This window comes from Notolepis coatsorum (assembly GCF_963971535.1).
Source record: "Notolepis coatsorum genome assembly, chromosome: 2".
NCBI classification, from domain to species: Eukaryota; Metazoa; Chordata; class Actinopteri; order Aulopiformes; family Paralepididae; genus Notolepis; species Notolepis coatsorum.
The window spans coordinates 46620071-46640400 of NC_140166.1; the positions used below are offsets into that span (position 1 = coordinate 46620071).

General features: G+C 48.0%; 1 protein-coding gene across 1 annotated transcript in view; it reads left to right on the forward strand.

The window, feature by feature from the left end:
* Nucleotides 1–1739: 1739 nt before the first annotated feature.
* The window catches only part of zmat4a (zinc finger, matrin-type 4a), a gene marked incomplete at both ends in the record, with an annotated part of 244472 nt that continues 225881 nt past the window's right edge, over nt 1740–20330 (forward strand). The window contains one exon of the mRNA XM_084337929.1: nt 1740–1841. Coding sequence (XP_084194055.1) covers nt 1740–1841 — 102 coding nt within the window. The remainder of the gene's footprint in view (nt 1842–20330) is intronic.

Sequence of the window (20330 nt, forward strand, 5' to 3'; positions counted from 1 at the left end):
AATCTAGCGTTTATTTGAAAACGATTCATAAATAGGCCGAAAAATTACAACGTTCGAGAATATTACAGTACATCAGCGTTTATCAGGGATTCTTTTTTTTCTTCTTGAAAACGAGGGCTTTTCAAAATGCTATAAAACGGAAATGAACCGATAAAAAAAAATCCGCTTCGACAATGTTGACTGGAAAATGAGTCATTGATGGGCGACGGGCAGATTAGACACATAATTTAAAACATACTGTAGATTAGGCGATATTAACGTTAACATTGAAGCGGATGGTGGGCATTCAAGCACTAAATGTGCGCCCCCTGCTGGGCATTCAAAGTGTTAAAGAACTTCTACTCATGCACAATAGAGAGCATCCTGACTGGTAACATCACCTAGTTTGGGAATAGCACCGCACACGACCGCAGACTGCGGTCAAAGTATTTATTCTCTTGTTTGTTATCCATACTATACCTGTAACTCCAGGCAACAGGAAGAAATAATGTGTGGAAGAACTTGCTCCAGTCACCAGAATACATTATTTCATTATTTTCATCATCAGGAGCAACACGACAATGAAGGAAATATACTGTGTGCCCTCAATTTTTACGACATACTTAACAGAATGTTTTGTATTGAATGTCAAAACACTGTCCAGTAGTCCAGTTAGCACAACTATCTTGACGACCATTACCAACATCATTATTCTAAGAACAATATTACAGTTAAAACTACCCAGAAAAACAATAGGCCAATGCTTTTCCTTCCACATTTCCATCTCTCATTATTTGAGCTAACTATAGCAGCTCAGCTGTGGTAATTAACAAAAGAGATTCTGTCTTCCTGTCGTCATGTGAGACTTTGCTATTTTCTCGCTCTTGGTGTGCACCTCCACACTGTCACTGTTACCTTTTGGAACATATTATTGGGCGCAACTCGCAAAACACAACTGCCTTGTGTGTCTTGTCCTTGGTTCAGGAATTCAATTGAAGAGAATGAAGATAACACAGATAATACATTTTATACACAACCCATAAGCTTTCATTTAACTACCAGCGGGGAAAAGGCCATCTGTACGCAATGATCTGCGTGTGTTCCGACATGGGCTCAGTTATCATTATGCAGACATAGGACTTGTTTACAGCCCCTCCTATTAATGTGCAGTTATGGTCAGGAGTCCAGTGCATGTTCGAAAGGGGCTTAGCATGACTGACTGCTCCCAAATATGAAACGTGAGGCCCCTAATGGAAGCCGGGCTGAATTAGTAATAGAAAGCATGCAAGCCCTAAATGGAATACATTAATGTCTCTCTAAATTGCCTTTTCCACTCTCAGAATCTTCAAATGAGAACTTCAATCATTAATTTAAATGAATTTCTAGGACAGATTCCGTCTGTGGTGTTGAAAATAATTTGTCTGATGTTGTAGCGGCACGATGTCAGTGTGAGTACCTGCGTTAAATAAGATTATGACTCATTGCTTGCAAAAACCTCCTTAGCATCTGTCACTAAGGCAAGTGCTCCATATAATGAAATATTGATTAAATAACCATCAAAATACAACATGAGATTTATTGTTTATACTCGTTCCGTTACTGAGTATCTCCGAGCACTTTGGAGAGATGCTGCGGAGCATGGAAATGTCTGGTACAAAGTGTTGTTGTTTTGCCTGAGCTCGTCAGAGGAGATCTCTCTGCAAAGTGCATCGAATCCAGCTGACATGTCCCCCGTCTGTCTGTCTCTCTCTCCTCCACAGATGAAGTCTACAGAAGTGGACCAAGGGCTTTTCACAGACAGCTACTGCAAAGTATGCAGCGCTCAGCTCATCTCTGAATCCCAGAGGGTTGCCCATTATGAGGTGAGGACACACACCACCCTACACGACCTTAAGGGACTCCACCAGCCAGACACCATCAGCTCACCACAGCAATCCTGTCCACCCTGGTTTTTAATGACGGCTTTAGGGTCAAGCGGTTTGGCGCTCTCGGCCCTAGGCGAGACGGACGTCTACCCACGCAGCAGCCGAGTACCACAGGATGTCGATACGAATTCACGTGGGATGAGGAGACGCATTCCCCTGGGTTTACCCAATTATTCTCAATTTGTTAAGGTTAATTGCGCTCACAAAGCACACCAAACCGACCCCGCTAACCTGACAAAGTCAGTTCCGCTGCACCGTAGCTGCACTACACTACTGTGTAGAGTAGTTCTCTCTGTTCTCTCTGTTCTCTATCTCTTCTCTGCAGATGCTACCTCTCACTCAACGTCATACTGACTAAACGATCGAGTCTTATCTTACCGCAGGGTAACCTGGCGTCAGACATCTGACTTTAATTACCCCCCCCTATCTAAAGCAGTTCCTAATTTCATATAGTTCAACTTATAATTTAAGACATACGGATCATCCTTTCTTTATCATACCTCGAAGTCGAACCACCAAAGTTATTGGTCGACTTGCCTTTAAATATAGCTCCAGCTGATTGGAACAAACTGCCTAGTTCACTCAGATCTCTCACTTCTTACCTGTTATTTAAGATATCTTTGTTTACTCATCTAGTACAGACTACTTGCACTTGTTACTGATTTACTGTGTTATGGTTTACATGTTTACAGATCAAACTATAATTTTGTATGCCTACACTTATATGGGAACATATATATTGACGATTAGGGATGGGTACCGAAATAGGTACTTTTAAAGGTACCTACCGAATCACGTTGGTACTACTGAGTACCGATTCACGTGAGATCCGTCGGTGCCACATTTCGGTACTGTAAAAAAAAAAAAAAAAAATGTAACTTTATTTTTTATTTTTCGTTTACCACGAAACTAAACCTATGTTGTGTGCCGCACGTTCACGTCAACGTTCACACGCACAATATACGCTTACCTAGGATTTGACTTGATTCAACAACAAAGCAGTCGGGGCAATGGCAAGCCGAAAACGGTCGAAAGTGTGGTTATTTGAAGTTTGGATAATTTTTTTCCCACAACTGAGGTAGGTAGATTACATTTTTAGAGACTAAAGTACAGAAAAAATTTACCGTTGGGTACCGGTATCGATTCACAGGTACAGTACCGGTACCGGTATCGGTTCAAATGTGAAAGGTACCCATCCCTGACGATCCTCTTGGGAGGAATCAGTGTGGACTGTGGGGGTGAGCTTGGGAGAGCGTCTGTCAGTGTATAAGTGTTTTTTTGTAATTTTGTTGTCCTGTGTTTTGTTTTGTTATGTATTGTATTGTATGTTTTGTATCTTATGTTAAGGACCCCCTCGAAAACGAGATAGCATGTCCTTCAAATACATTTCAAATTTAAAATCAAGGGGAGTTGAAAGGATTGTCTGTGGCACACGGCACACCCAAAGTGTTCCCCGTCCTCGTGGACGTCCCACAGAGGACGGAGCTGATCGTATAACATCAGAGAGGACATTGCACAGAGGACAGAGCTGAACATCAGGGAAAGGTCTTGGATCAGTTCAGGATTTCACTTCATTCTCTAACGTCAGTCTCCATGAAGATGAAAGCCCTTTATATACGCCATTTAAGCGGCCTGTGCTGCGAGCGCCGTTGCTCATATACACATTGTTGACACGTATTTCAATTATTCTGTTCACTTCTGAGGACGCACACTACCAACGCTCCAAAGGAACGCAGCATACGTGGGGGGTAGCCCTCTTGCACACGCAAACACATAGTTAGAAGCGCGTATACAGAACGATTAAGAGCTACTGGGGCAAAAGCAAATGGAGACCCTTTAAAAAATTAAAGTGGATGGATCTTATTTGGGGTCGGGATATTGCCCCATCCCATGGATGGTTTGGCAACTGTATTCTTGCGACTGTACATCCAAATGTATTTCAGCCATGCATCGAGGCTCGTTACGGTATATCAGCGGTGCTTGTCTACTGCTATTTGAATTCATATTAACTTGTCATCATAGGTAAGAAAATTATTACTTTGTTCTTTACTGTATTGCAGAAGACTCCCAAATCAAATATGAATTTGGTTATTTATGGTGAATAGCGGCTACAGCAGTTGGCCCGTTGCCTCCCGCTGATGGGATGTCTCTGTATTCACTTCTTCATGTCTTCTATCAAGGTATCCTGGCTAGTGTCATTTTTAATGCTGTTCTCTGCTGGGTAGGGGGGGGGGGCAGCATCATGGTTTCTGACAAAAACCGTATAAATAAAATCATCAAAAAGGCTGGCTCAGTGATTGGCCTCCCTCCTGATTCCCTGGAGATCATCATAGCCAAGCGAACTAGAACTAAACTGAACACCATTTTATCCTTTGAAGGCCACCCACTGTTCAGTATTTTAGATGCTCTGCGAAGCTCATTCAGTGCTAGATTGTTGATGCCTCAATGCTCTACTGAGCGATTGAGAAGGTCCTTTGTTCCTGCTGCGGTAAACATTTTTAACGAACACCGTTAGCACTGTGTTGAGAGGCTCTCCTCTTCTTACTGTGTTGTGTATCCTGTATTGTATCGTGTAATTGTTTCTTTCATGTTTGTATATTTGTATTCGCTCTGGTGGCAAACCATATTTCCCCTTGGGGATTAAGAAATAAACCATACCATACCATACCATTCTCTCTAAGCACAGTTAAGCTTTAATGAACAGTGACATGTTAGGGCCACCACGGTGGTGACAGCAAAGCGGGAGGCGAATATATCTTTTTTATACTGAATGGTGTAGCGCTGAGAAGAAGGAGTCGGAGGCGGTGTCTCGAAGCTAAACCTAATTCCTTTATTCATCAGCGTAACAACAAATCGACGTAGTCGTGTCGACAGTAAAATAAGAATGCCGGTGGCAGGAAGTGCCACCCTATAAATCGTCCGGGGGGAACTACCATTCCCAACGAGTTCCTTGTGAATTATGTACAGTCACTACACAAGCCCCCCCAGAATTCACCCATAGTCAAAATCCCCCCGGCGTGGGGGAACAATTGCCCGGCCTCTGCGTGTGCGGAAAGCCGGGGGCGGGGAGGGCGGAGTGGCATAAGCGCCCGCGCCGTCCACGACACCCGGGGGCACGAAACGGCCTCGGCGAGCGCGGAAAACCGGGGGCGGAGAGGGGAAAGCGTCGCAAGCGCCCGTACCCTCACCGACACCCGGGGGCGCTGGCATCGGTGAGGCCGCCGGTGACTCTGTGGGCGGTGGCACCCGGGGCAACGGCGGACGACCCCTGCGGGGGGGAAGGGCCAACTCCAAAGGCTGTGAAACGTCTATGTGAGCGGGCTTGATCCTGTCTATTGACACGGTCTCCGTCCTACCGCCCATGTCGACCATGAGGTCCTTGTTACCGTGTCGCAGGACCCTAAACGGGCCATCGTAAGGGGGGCGCAGGGGCCCACGGTGCGCATCGTGGCGAACAAAAACATACTCCGCCGTGTGCAGGCTGCGCGGCACCCGGGAAACGGGGGTACCATGCTGCGACGTGGGAATCGGGGCGAAGGTCTGAGCCGCTTCTCGCAGGGTGGAACGCTGGCTGGCCGCGGACCAAGGGGTTGTCGCGTCCGGAATGAAATCCCCCGGGACGCGCAATGTCTGGCCGTATAACAGTTCCGCGGACGAGGCCTGCAGGTCTTCCTTGGGGGCGCTCCTAAGTCCGAGCATGACCCACGGCAGCTTATCCACCCAGTTGCCGTCCGTCAGGCCTGCGCGCAGCGCCGCCTTCATGGACCGGTGGAAACGTTCGCATAGCCCGTTGGCCTGCGGGTGGTACGCGGTTGTACGGTGCAGCTTAACCCCCAGGCCGCTGGCGACCGCGTTCCAGAGCTCTGAGGTGAACTGCGAGCCCCGGTCGGAGGAGAGGTCAGACGGGGTCCCGAAACGTGCGATCCACGTGCTGATAAAGGCGCGGGCCACGTCGGAAGAAGACGTCGAGGCGAGGGGAACGGCTTCCGGCCATCGGGTGGTCCTGTCCACCATAGTGAACAGGTAGGTAAACCCGTGAGAGGAAGGAAGCGGGCCCACGAGGTCGACATTGACGTGGTCGAATCTCCTCTCGGGAACCACGAATGTCACAAGCGGGGCCTTGGTATGTCGGTGCACTTTAGCCCGTTGGCAGGACACACACGCGTCGACCCAGGCCCTCACGTCTTTCTTGAGCCCTCGCCACACAAACTTCTGTGACACCAACCCGCTCGAAGGCTTCCTACCGGGGTGAGACAGGTCGTGCACAGCCTCGAAAGCCCGCCTGCGCCAGCCTATAGGGACCAGCGGCCGGGGTTGCCCGGTGGAGAGGTCACAGAGCAGGGACGCGCCCGAGCCGCCAATCGCGACGTCTCTGAGGCGCAGACTGGTATCCGCTGTCCTGAGGGCCTGGATGTCGTGGTCGGAGGCCTGTTCCGAGCCCATGGCGACGTAGTCGAGGCCCAGTTGCACAGCTCCGATGACGACCCTGGATAGGCAGTCTGCGACCACGTTGGCTTTCCCGGCGATATGCCGTATGTCTGTCGTGTACTCGGAAATGTACGAGAGTTGGCGCTGTTGTCGCGCGGACCACGGTTCAGCCACCTTGGACATGGAGAACGTGAGGGGTTTGTGGTCGACGAAGGCCGTAAACTCCCGGCCCTCCAGCATGAAACGAAAATGGCGCACCGCCAACCAGAGACCTAGGAGCTCTCTGTCAAATGCGCTGTACTTGCGCTCCCTGGGGGTCAGTTGACGGCTGAAAAACGCCAGCGGTTGCCAGGCGCCGTCAACGTATTGTTCATGCACTGCGCCCACCGCGTAGTCTGACGCGTCGGTGGTAATGGCGACCGGGGCCCCCGGTGACGGGTGAGCCAACATGGCTGCACCCGCCAGGGCCGCCTTGGTGGCCGCGAAGGCTGTCGTCCTCTCGGCCGTCCAGTCGACCGGCTGGTTGGGGGACTTGTCCTTCAGCGCCTCGTAAAGCGGCCGCATGGTGTGGGCCGCCCGGGGGATGAACCGGTGATAAAACGTCACCATCCCGAGAAATTCCCTGAGCGCCCGGGCCGTCGGGGGTCGTGGGAAAGCGGAAACGGCCTCCACTTTCGACGGGAGGGGGGCCCTGTCGATGAGGTGTCCGAGGAACCGTATGGAGGTCAACCCGAACTGACACTTAGCCGGGTTGATGATTAGGCCGTTTTGGCCCAGCCTCGTAAAGAGGCATCGTAGGTGCTCCAGGTGCTCTTCGGGCGAGGAGCTGGCGACAAGGATGTCGTCCAGGTAGACAAAAATAAACGGCATGTCTCTGAGCGTCGAGTCCATTAGCCTCTGGAAAGACTGTGCCGCGTTCTTCAGTCCGAACGGCATCCGTAGGAACTCAAATAGACCGAAGGGTGTTACCACCGCCGTCTTCGGGACGTCCAAGGGGTGTACCGGCACTTGGTGGTAACCGCGTACCAGGTCTACTTTCGAAAAGAACAGCTTACCCGCCAGGTGCCCTGAGAAGTCCTGGATGTGGGGGACCGGGTAGCGGTCTGGCGTGGTAGCATCGTTGAGGCGTCTGTAGTCCCCGCACGGTCTCCATCCCCCGTCCGGTTTGGGCACGATGTGCAGCGGCGAGGCCCAGGGGCTGTCCGAGCGTCGGACAATCCCCAACTTCTCCATGTTGGCGAACTCTGACCTAGCGACTGCTAGTCTGTCAGGGTTGAGCCGGCGGGCCCTAGCGTACACGGGAGCTCCTTGAGTCTCTATGTGATGCTCGACCCCGTGTTTGGTGGTCGCGGCCGAGAACGTAGGCTGTGTCAAGCCGGGAAACTCCCGCAGTAGGCGTTGGTACACGTCACCTTCTGCGAGCGAGCTGGCCAGCCCGCTGTATACCACTTCATTGCGCACACAAGTCAAGGAAGCGTACGTCTGGGCGTCCACCAGGCGGCCGTGCCTCACGTCCACGAGGAGCCCATGTGCGCAGAGGAAATCCGCCCCGAGTAGTGGGAACGAGACGTCGGCCGTGACAAACTCCCACGTGAACCGCTGTCCCCCGAAACACAACTCCACGGTCCTCGTGCCGTAGGTGCGGATCGGGTTACCGTTGGCGGTCGTCAGTCGCGGACCCCCCCCCCCGCCGGCGGTGTCCTCCACCGTCGCCGGTAGGACGCTCCTCTGTGCTCCGGTGTCGCAGAGGAATTCTCGACCAGAGAGTGTGTCCTTAATGAAGAGTAGCCTGTTCGACGTACCTGCGCTCACGGCCGCTACTGGGCGCAGGTGTTGGCGTTTCCCGCCCTGACAAAAGTACAAGGCGGGCGGCACTTTGTTGCTTTCGCGCCGAAGCGTGCATGGAAATAACACAGGCCTGTGTCATTATTGCCGTCGGCCGCGGCGCCCCTCTCCATCTTCGCCCCTCCCCCTCTGGGCATGTGCGCCCGTGTCGGGGCCAGCACCTCTGGGGCTAAGTGCTGCATGGCCAGGTAGAACCGATCTGCCTCCTCTGCCAGAGCACGGGGATCCACAATGTTTGTATTGGCCAGCGCCGTCTGTACCCGTGGCGGCATGTGTCTGAGGAACAGCTCTTTAAATAAAAAGTTCGGCTGCTCGGCGCCCAGTAGATTCAGCATCATCTCCATATGCGCCGACGGCTTGCTGTCTCCCAAGCCACGTATATCCAACAAGCGTCGGGCCCGCTCAGACGGCGACAACTCAAAAATCCTGAGCAGGTGCGTCTTAAACGCCTCATATCTATCCCGGGCCGGCGGAGCGGTAATGAAGCCTACCGTTCTCGCCGCCGTAGTGTTGTTCAGACTCGAGACGACGTGGAAGTATCGAGCGGCGTCATCCACGATTCCCCGTAGGGCGAATTGCGCCTCCGCCTGGGCGAACCGCGCGGCCGCCGACTGCTCCCAAAACTCAGGCAGTCTGAGAAAACCAGCGTTGTTTGCCATGTTCGTCGTATTCTCCGTCTCGGAAACTTCTTCGAGACTAATGTCGGGGTCACCAGTGTAGCGCTGAGAAGAAGGAGTCGGAGGCGGTGTCTCGAAGCTAAACCTAATTCCTTTATTCATCAGCGTAACAACAAATCGACGTAGTCGTGTCGACAGTAAAATAAGAATGCCGGTGGCAGGAAGTGCCACCCTATAAATCGTCCGGGGGGAACTACCATTCCCAACGAGTTCCTTGTGAATTATGTACAGTCACTACAATGGGAACTTTCTATCCCTGTCGGGCATATTCTCCTGTCATCCATGTTTGGAATGCCCATTTTTCCTCCATGTTGGAAGAGAGAACGGTTGCTACTGTACGTGCAAAGCAACGGTTTCATATTCCCACGCAGAGCTTTACGCCTATATATACGTCACACAGCCTGAAAGAGCTCTGCCCCAAGGGCCTTATAATGGCAGCCATTTACTAACATCCAGGAGTGTGGAGCGCATAGGGCCGGTAAAGCCTTGGCCCTACCAGAATTCAGGGGTAACCATTTTCTTTTTAAATTATTGTATTGTGCCTATTGATACAATACCAGCATTCATTTGCCTGCTTTTTAAATCGGTGGCATTTTCTTTTTCCCAAATATGAGGAGACAGAAAAACAATCAATGCAGGGGATTAGGGAGAAAATGTCTGGACTAAATGGAGTCAATCTGTTTATCATCTTCCCCCAAGTTCACACAACGACCGCAGCCCTTACTAAACACAATTTGGGTAGTGCATGTATGCTTGTCCAATCTTTTGGCATCACACTAGAGTTCCTCACAGCTACCCGCTTTGCGCAATTCAAAGCGCGCGCGTGGTTGCGTCTCGGTGATGCCTGAGCCACACAGAGCTTGAAAAAGGATTGCTGAGAAACTAATGTTACTGCAATATATCTCTTTGGTATAGAGAGGAAATGCTTGCAGTGCAAGTTTCATGAGACTTAAAGCGGAAAAAAATGCGGCTTCAATTTGAATGACAGGAGGGAAATGCTGGTGAGGAGACCTTCCTTTCCACATACAGCACGATAGCAGAGTAATACAATTATTCATCATAATCCAAAGAATAATAAAAGTTGCATTGTTTGTTTGCATGTAAAGGTAGCATTATCTATAGCTTATATTAGTGAAGTGAACATATCTTGGGAGGAAATACATATAGTAAAGCAATACTAGGTTTTGTGGCAAAAATGTCCCCATTTAATGGAAATTCAGTTGAACTGCAACCCTGCACTGTGTATTCAACATACAGTGCACTTCTCTATCACAGGTAATTTCCGGCATCCAGAGACGGTCTATATAATGAGCAGACAGATCACTGTAGCCGTTTTGAATTGGAAAAAATAGAAAGTATTTTCTTTGTGTTTGGGCCAACCGTCTACGTGAAAATTATGGAAAACAGTTTTAGGTCACTGTGGGTACGTGTATAGATTACACTTATCAGGAAAGTAAGCAGACTATATTATGTGGGAAAGGAAACTATACCTTTTATGGCTGGGTCCGTCATTATTTCCCAAATGGCGGCACAGACGTTTCAGCTCACTTTCGGTTCATATTTCTAAAGTAAACTAAAAAAGACAGAGGGAACATTTATATTAGTATTATTTGTTCCATATGTTAATTTAATAGTGCAAGTAGTGCTGGTTAATTGACTTCCTCGTGGGGCAGAGATGTTTGACACTGAAATGTCTATGTGCGTAGGAGTGTGCAATGATTGCTATGTTGATATGAGAAATATATCAACAGAGATGTAATACATTGGTGTTTTATTACTGGATCTTGTAAACAAATTGCAGTGGAACAGTAACATCATGCTATTGCAATGTTTTTTTTATACTCTATACCACTGCACAGAATTTAGGCATTTTCTTTCAAAAGTGATTGCCAATGGTTACAGGCAGCCATGTTGTAAGAAAGATGACTACACAAACATTCTGTATAACGCACAGATACACACTGTTTTTCTTTTTTATCTTCTAACGTGAACTGATGTTGAAAGGGACACTTTCGATTCACACACAAAGATTTCCAGTTGTCCCCCATTCTAATTATGTACACTGAGGTTAATCACAGTTTAAAATGCAAAAAGAAAGCTCTCCAATCTCCTCTTCAAATGCATCAAAGCCGCTGTTTGGATAGAGCAGGGATCAGAGAGGTCTGGTTTGTGGTTCAAAGAGCTGGATGCCTCAATGGGTCACGTTTATTTATGCATGTTTCTTAAGTGTGTATATTGTATGTATTGGTTACCTCTGCCATAATCTTGTGTAGCCAGACCATAATTCAGTTTCATCAAGCTTCATGGTAGTAGGTCTGCGAAACAAAAAATTGGGTTAAGGAGACAGTGAAAATCCTTCGATTGGATGTAATAAAAAATTAAACGCCCACCTCCGGAAATGGCACCTCTGCTTTGTGTTCCGAGCACCAGTGGCAGGCTCCCCTTTCATTGGTTTGTAGTATGATAATAATAATAATCGCTGACTTTCCACCCTTTTCTAATCGACTTTTGTGCTTGATGTTCCCCAGACCTACCATGAAGCTTGACGAAACTGTGTTTTCACCCGTCTGTGTGTGTATATCTGATCTGATCTGACCAATATCTCAAAAATAAATGGCCGGATTGCCATGAAATTGTGCAAAAGGAAGGGAACCCATTGATTTTGGCCAAATGTTACATTTTCAAACGAGCACATCTCCTGATACGTTAGTCACTCAATTTGCAGTCAACATTCATGAGCAGAACAGGGCTCCAAGCGGAAGACCTCTCCTCTAGTGTCCTCATCAGGCCAAGCCTTCCATTTTCAAATGAGCATATCCCCATGAGATGTCACAAAATATGCTGTGAATATTGACAATATTGAGTACGACCCCCAGAGGGAGAACCCTGTTGTTTTCGGTGACCCCATGACCCACATATCCTCCTCTAGCACCATCATATCGATGTATAGCTTGTGTCTGTTGTGTCTGGCAATACTGGCAATATTGACAGTCTCTCGTTTCTGTCATCTACCCAGTACAATGTTGCCTGTGAAAGTAATAGCACCGTGGGGAGATTGGTGTGGTCTGCACTGAATCTGCATTATTCTAGTATGAGCAATGTGTTTAAACACGTTCACGTCATGTCATATGGATCTTTGCTGCCGCCATTTCAAGGTAATTAAGATGTAGATGTATCACAAAGGTTAGAATATAATTATTAAGTTGTCTTGCAATAAGTAAAGTTCACATATGTTCCTTTTACAGTTCAACAAAAATCTGACGTATAATGTCTAACATATCCTGTCCATTTCGTCCACATCCGATATAATTTTTCCAGTTGAATTCTAATAGAAAATGACATCTTTTCCATTATGTATATGTCATGAATTAGAATTACGTCTATCCATTCGTCCACTGTGGGAACCTCTGGTTTTGACCATCTTCTTGTGATAGGCACGCATGCATTTCAATGTCATCATGCAGCATTGGCATGCCGCTGTAGCCTATACCCTTTGCACCTGCCAAGCTTCCCATTCATCTCGTGTGTTTTTATTGCTTCAGCCAGAATAGCAGTAATCTTATTCCCCCACATCCAGCGAGCAGCACGTCTGTCAGCTGGTATTTGTCAGCACTTCTGTGAAGCTTTTATTCTGGTATTTCTTGCTGTCTAGTACAGAAGCCGTATTGTATTTCAGATTTCCCAGTGCAAGCACTACCGGATTCACACACGTTGTATTTGAGGTGCACAATAGGCACGTCTCTCCTTACAATACAGAGAAGCATAATGGTTTTTGTTACAGTCTTAGGACGCAGTAACCACAGCGACAATAACTGCACAGTAGGGCTGGGCAATATGCCCAAAATATCACAATGAGTTTATTTTCGGGCAGTCCGGTACAGAGAGAGAGAGGAAGTATGGGAGGATAGAGGGGGGAAGACATTCGGCAAAGGTCGCCGGGTCCGGGAGGCGTGAAGATTTTCCCTAATGGGGTTGTACTTCCGCGTTCGGTTTGCGCGATCTGATTGGCCACTGACGTTTTTGGTCATGTGACATGTGCGCCAATCGTGTGACGCCTAGTTCTGCGCCTATTTCCGGCTCTAACAGCAGCAAACTACCTAACGCCTAGTTTATCACTGGTTAAGCTTAGGCGACTCTTTCGAAGTTGGTTAAGGTTAGAGTTTGGAATCAGGGCTGGTGTTCTATCGCCCTGCTCTAAGACAAACTCTAACCTTAACCAACTTCGAAAGAGTGCCTAAGCTTAACCGGTGAAAGAACTAGGCGTCACACGATTGGCGCACATGTCACATGACCAAAAACGTCAGTGGCCAATCAGATCGCACAAACCGAAAGCGGAAGTACAACCCCATTAGGGAAAATCTTCACGCGTCCGGGAGTCGAACCTCGGGACGGCCGTGTTGCACCGCATTGCTGTACGTGGTGCGCCACCCTGGCGCCCCTATCACAATGAGTTTTAACGGTATAGCGGTGTTTGACGGTATAGTTTTCCAGTACAAATTACAATGTGATATGATTTTTTTTTAATATTTCTTTTATATGTCTATAGCTTGTAATACAATCGTCATGGTCCTATTTCGTTAACAAATTGGTCTATTGCATTTGACCTTTTTAATACTGTTGCAAGGAATTTATAAATAATACGTATATATATATATTTACAATGTGTATATATCGTGAATGATGGTATAGTAAGAATCCATACCTTTTCACAGATCCGGGACAGTACACCTTCATATTTGGTACATCTTCATATTTGGTATTTATTTTCTAATAATATTTTTTATTTTATTTATTGACAACAAACATAATTATAACAACATTGACAGATCAACATTTGTATTTGCCTTGTCAGGGATAGAACGAAACGTCCAGGACTTATTTCCATCGTTGTCCATGTTGTTTCTAGTTGCAAGTGGCACGTTGGCATCTGAAGTGCATCGAGCATTCTTAGTGCATATTCTAAAGTGCATTAGTAGTAGTATTCATGTTTCAATTAATTTTTTTTTAATAAAAAGCATCATTCATGTTCATTGGTGCATTAAAAGCAATAATGATTTTCATAAATAAAGTGCATAGAGACAATACTCATCGTTCACCAGAGGTTCAGCACACAATACAGTCGCACCAACATTACAGTGACAGGTGGCTAAACAGCTGCTCCCTTATCCTGGATTCGGTACCTTCATATTTGGTACACCTTCATTGGTTCCATCATCTTGGGTGCCTTGTAAATACGTTTATGTATATATAAATGTTACTTGCTATTGTTGGTGCTACTGACCACACAACGTTCTGACCCAGTGATATATTTTACAAAATGTTAAAGGGGCACAAACGAAAATAATTAATTTAGCTTTATTTAACAGTTTTGCACACATTAATTTAGTTTGACACTGACAGTTATTGCGAGTAAATGAGTTTGAATATGGCCACCATTGATGTCATTGGGGACACAAGGTATTTAAATCTTTTCATCTGCATAATTTCATGATGCTGTAATTAACACAACACACGGATTCAATGTCCCCGATGACATCACTGGTTTGGATGTTTGTGAGATTATGTCCATACTAAATCTGCATTATTTGTTGGTGAAGTGCCCCTTTAACCCCTTAAGCCCGACAGGCCCGGTACAGGGAAGAGATTCATATCACGCCATAAATCAATCAATACAGAACGTATTAATTAATGTTGCGTTTCTTTTTCAAATGTAGCCAAAAGTAAAAACCCTAACCCTATATGAAAACAGCAGTCAAAGTGTATATTTTCACCACTACGTTTGTTTACCAATGATTTTAAGTGTTATTTCTCACGTCTGGTCAATGTTAGCATGGTGTTATTCACCATCAAAGATGGAAAAAAGAAAAAGAAAAAAATGTCTAATAGTGGCTGGCTTGCTATAAAGAACCGTTGAAAGGGAGTGAAGCAGATTCATTTTTATTTCTTTATTTCTTTATTTCGCACCATTTCAACAAAACAGTAAAAAACATTGATCATGGCAGGAAGTATATAAAAGTGCTGAGTAGAGGCAAGAGAACCAGATGGGCCTATACGGGGCCTCAACTCATTAAATCATTGGTTTAAAAAAAAAAAAAACACAAGAATTATTCAGATTCACAGATTCAGATCAGAAAGCAGATTCACAGACACTCATCACCTCTGCTGTAGGAATGCTGATCTCCGGCTGGCTACAACTGTTGTCCCAGTTGTATTACACATTGGACATAGTTTATTACCGGGCTTTGGATTAAACACGGGGGACAACAATCCTGTTCTGCAGCCTTGACGACGGCATGTTCTCATTTTCTTTGTCAATATAGAGTTATGTATATTATAAATACATGACTTGTATTCATATGTTTCCTTACATTCTATGTCTCTGCTCTGCTTACATCCTATATATGCATCCTATACTGTATATGGTTTAGCTGCTGCATTTTTGTCTGTTTTCTATTCTCTCTCTCTCTCTCTCTCTCTCTCTCTCTCTCTCTCTCTCTCTCTCTCTCTCTCTCTCTCTCTCTCTCTCTCTCTCTCTCTCTCTCTCTCTCTCTCTCTCTCTCTCTCTGTTTCTTTTTTTGACTGCGAGCCCCATCCTCACCCTCGGCCTAGATGTGTTGTTCGCCACGTTCCCAGATTTGGCATTCCTAGCCGGCTGTTGAATATGTATGAAGATGGAGATAGTCTGTGGAGGGGAGTCGGGGACCAAGGGGCATAATGTGTACACTTGGGTCTTGGCGATAGCATCTACTCTCGAGGACACTCCTCCTTACTAGTGTTAGCCTTGACTGTCGTGGCCCAGTTTCCCCTCCATAGTTGCCAACACTCACATGTCCTTGTGATTATCACCCTCTGGGACCACTGTGTGTCACTCACGGTGAACGTACACTAATGCCTATTAGTGCCAATCACATGGTACTATGTCTCTGCTAGTCGGCTAAGGAGACATTTGGCTAGTGTACATCAAGAGAGACGGCTGAGTTGGCCACTTTTTTTTTAATATTTTTTTAAAAAATTCACCCTAACTACATATAAACGTATGTGTTGTGAAGGGCCAGATTAAACCGAATATATATATTTATTTATATATATATATTTAATTGTATTTGTATATTCTCTAATATTCCTTGATATCCCTTGTATATTCCTTGTACAATATGCATTGAATATCCATTCTAGCCTACTGAACATCCCATAATAGTCTCCATTCTACTATTGGTCGAGACCTTGGTGCCAGGCTGCCATACCCCCCAGACCCAGTTCAAACGTACCGCTCAACATGTACGAACAAGTCCTAGTTCCGCGTAGGAATCTGGCTACCGCACCACTAACGGTACTATTTGTTCATAGTGCGTATATATACTGCGCTACTAAAGTAGGACTTCCTTTTCAGTCCAGTTTCTTACCCTCCAATAGAGTCACAGACGTAAAGCCTCCCCGCGACGCCACGTGTGGGAGTAAGGCCAAGTTCGGCCTACCATCGGTATTGAGACATCGTGTATATTAATATTTGAATAGTCATATTTGGCACTATATCGTCGAGTTGGACGTAGTCTATTAAGCTAATAATAGTCTGTTAATATATAGTGCTTCGTGCGGTGAGAATACTATCGTAGTCAGTACCCCATCGTTTCGGGCAGAGAACTGGCTGCTTATCCAGGATGGTCGACCCCATGTGAGACTGCATCCGAGGAGCCCCAGAGCCGACGAGCGAGTGGACCTGTATACCGGATTATTCTACCGACGACAGCCCGCCTTCCCAGGCACGGATTATGCTTTGTGTACAGTGATTATTCCATGGATAAAGACCCCCGACACTGCCGTGTGTTGGAACCCCCCCCCCCTGGAGAGGACGCAAGGTGAGGAGACGCTCTGCAAGACGAGGTCGCTTCACGTCTCTCCCCCGTGGACCGGAGAGAGCCGGCTCACAGAGAGTCCACCTGCTTTCATCTGTGGTCCAAGGATCGCTGGCGCACCGAGCTGCACAACTGTGGGTTCACCCAGGATACCCTTGGCCGGACGAGGCAGCCAGACTCTACCCCCCCCCCCCCCTCCTACTCCTGTTGTCTTACAAGCGACCGGATTAACCCCCCTAGTGTATCCAGTCTTATAATCATTAAAGTATCATTGCTGTTATTCCTTAACTATTCCAGGTCGTATATTTACCACCAGCGCCATCAGAGATTGGACATTCTCTATTGATATACCGACGAATACTCTTTGCCATAAAAGTGCATACTATTTCAATTCATAAATGTAATTAAGTGATTAAGTGCTTGCTCTACACACCATTGCTGTGTAGTAATAAATACATACTTCGACTTCGTACATTTGTGTTGGATCCGTTCCATCTACGTGAGAGTGTTTATCATAATATATTTATGCCGAGTACTGGGTGGCCGAATATTAAGTACAAAGGTAGTGGTAGTAAGTATCATATCTAGTAATACAGTCAGGGAATTGTACCCCTCAGTTACAATTGGTCCTTCGAGCCGGAGGGTAATTAGTGTAATATTAATATAGTGTTATTAATATTGAAATGGCCTATGATGAACACTCCACGAAACGATCCTCCTAACCAACGCCCGCAGCGCGAACGACGGCTCCCTCAGTACTTAGAGGCTTACGCTGTCAGTCAACAACCTAGTCTTCTACTAACAGTAAACGCGGTAAAACTAGAAAGTAAAAGTATGTCTAACCCCAACGCCCAGACTACCCCGACCATAGAGGCCCCTACGGGTTCTAATGTAACTGACCAAGTTCACGGTGGGGACCAGTGGGAACCAGACATGACTTCACACCCCGCCAGTACTGAAGAAGTAGTCCCCGATGAGTCCCGGGAGGAATACAACGCTACCGAGAGAGAACTCGGCACGGAAGAAGACGGGGAGAGCACCGTGGAGATAGAGCTCCAAGGCTCCGCAAGGAGTACCCCGAGGGAAGGCTCCCCTATACAACCGCCTTCTCCCAGCGAGGCAGAGAGGACCCTACAGCAGGCCTTCCTCATCAGCCTGAACGCCGCTGCTGAACGCGACCGACTGCAGATCCAGCAGCGGAGCGAAGAAGAGCATATACGTCTAGAAATAAGACGCATTCAGATGGAAGAGAATGTGGCCCGAGACCGAGCAGACAGCCAGCGAGCAGCTGCTGGTGCTCTACGGGACGCAGAGCGCGACAGACAGCAAGCGCAACTAATAGAACAGCTGATCAGACGGACAACACCCTCTCCCTCCGCCAGAGGCTCCAGGAACTCGTCTAGACACACCTCCAGGGCGGCATCCCCTAGCCGAGTAAACAACCCTGAACTTGACCAACAGACGAGGTCTATACCCCCCACAGACCACCTCCCCCCACCGGTCCAAGCGAGACCTAGCAACCGGGAAGGAGCAGCATATCCTGTGGAGAGGCTAAACCAGAGACTACAAGCACTGGATGACCTAACTGAAGACGAAGAGGAAGAGGAGGAGAACCACGCCCGACGACAGCACAGTACTCTACCGGACCAGGAGGTCCGGTACAGCCCAGGCTATACTCCCGCGGAGCTGCGCTACAGACCCCCGACTCTATACCCGGGTGAGCACGACGCACGACCCGCACCGAGGAACAGTACCTGGACAAGCGGGCCATGGTACACTGCCGGTACCAGCCCATACCAAGGAGCGGGAGGAGACTCGCCTAGGAGGCCTCTCCCCCAACGCTCGCCGATGTATCCACAGTCAGCGTCATACATTGGCACGCCTATGGTACCCGACTTCACCCAAGAGAACCGGGCCCAGTATACAGAACTCCGCATGTGTCTGGAGACCATGTTGGTGGATGTATTGGATGAACGCCATAAATACACCATCCTACTGAAGCACTTAAAGGTACCCCGCGCACATAATATAGTGCTCGCCTACGCGACTTCCACCACCCCATACACAGCAGCGCTGGTCGCATTGGCCCAGAGGTATGGGCGCATATGGGATTACGTGATCCAGGAGATCCGACACATCGACCGCTTACCCCCAGCAATAGACAATCGAGCACTGGACGACCTGTCCATCAGAGTGCAGTCCCTGGTAGGGATGTTGGGAGCGCAGAGAGAGAAGGGGAGGCATGAACTTTACGCCAACTCAAATGTGGAATGGATCTTGGAGAAGCTGCCGCCCGCTCGACAGGAGCGTTTTAGGCGGCAGAGAGACCACCGAGACCCGAATGGCCCCGAACCGAACCTCCTCGATCTAGCAGACTTCCTGGCGAGAGAAGTCAGCAGCCTACGGCTAGATACATTCGGACGGAGCACCCCTGGCTCCAAAGAAGGAACCAGACGACTAAATGATGGAAGAAGATCGGTGACTGTGATGCACCAATCGGAGTCAGTACCGAGCAGCAGGAGCCACAGTACCCCCCCCAGAACGGAGAAGTGGAAGATAGTGTGCCCCTACTGTGAGAAAGAACACTGGCTAGCGCAATGTGACTCCTTCCCCAAGCTGAACGCGGAGGAAGCAAGTCAATGGATAAAGTCCAACAAGCGCTGTTTTCGCTGTGCGCGCTCACACATGGCAGCCGAATGCCGCTTAAAGAAAAGGTGCACCAAGTGCGATGGAGCCCATCTGGACATACTTCACGACAGTAACAGACGGCGCCCTTCACCCGCACCATCCAGCAGCAAAGCGAGCGTCATGTACATCGATCCCGCCAGCAGCAGTGGAGCCCGAGTACTCCTAAAAGTAGTGCGTGTGACACTAAGCTACCAGAATAAAGTCCTGGACACTTACGCCGTCCTCGATGACGGGTCAGAGAAGACCCTTCTGCTCGCCTCCGCTGCGGCCCAGCTAGGGCTGCGAGGAAGCGAAACCCAAATGACAATTCGGACAATAAGACGAGATTTGAAGACGATAAAGGGCGAGAATGTCTCATTCTCTATCGCAGCAAGCGGCCAGCCTGAGCGACGGTACCAGATTACAGACGCTTTCACCAGCCAAGAAATAGGACTGTCGCGGTACACATACCCCGTCGCCAAGCTGATGGAGAAATATGCACATCTGCGCAAGTTACCGATCCCGCTCATAGACAATGCTATGCCGACCCTGTTGATAGGCTCCGACCATGCAGACCTCATTGTCCCGATAGACCGGGTTCATACCGGACCCCGAGGCTGTCCTGCAGCAGTCGAGACCCGTTTGGGATGGACTCTCCAGGGCCCGCTCGCCAAATCTCTCAACCGAAGTACAGCCACTAGATGTCTCCACTCCCGAGTCACAGAGGGAGAAACCGCACTCCTGCAACACGTAGAGCGGTTATGGACCTTGGAACAAATGCCCTTTAAGAACGGAAAGAAAGACATTCGCTCTAAAGATGACATTTACGCCATTCACCTCCTCGAGACAGGGACCAAGAGAGTCCCGGTCAACGGCGTGTTGAGATACGCCACGCCACTCCTGCGGCGAGAAGGAATGCCTACTTTCCACGCCAAGACAGACGCCACAGAACGGTA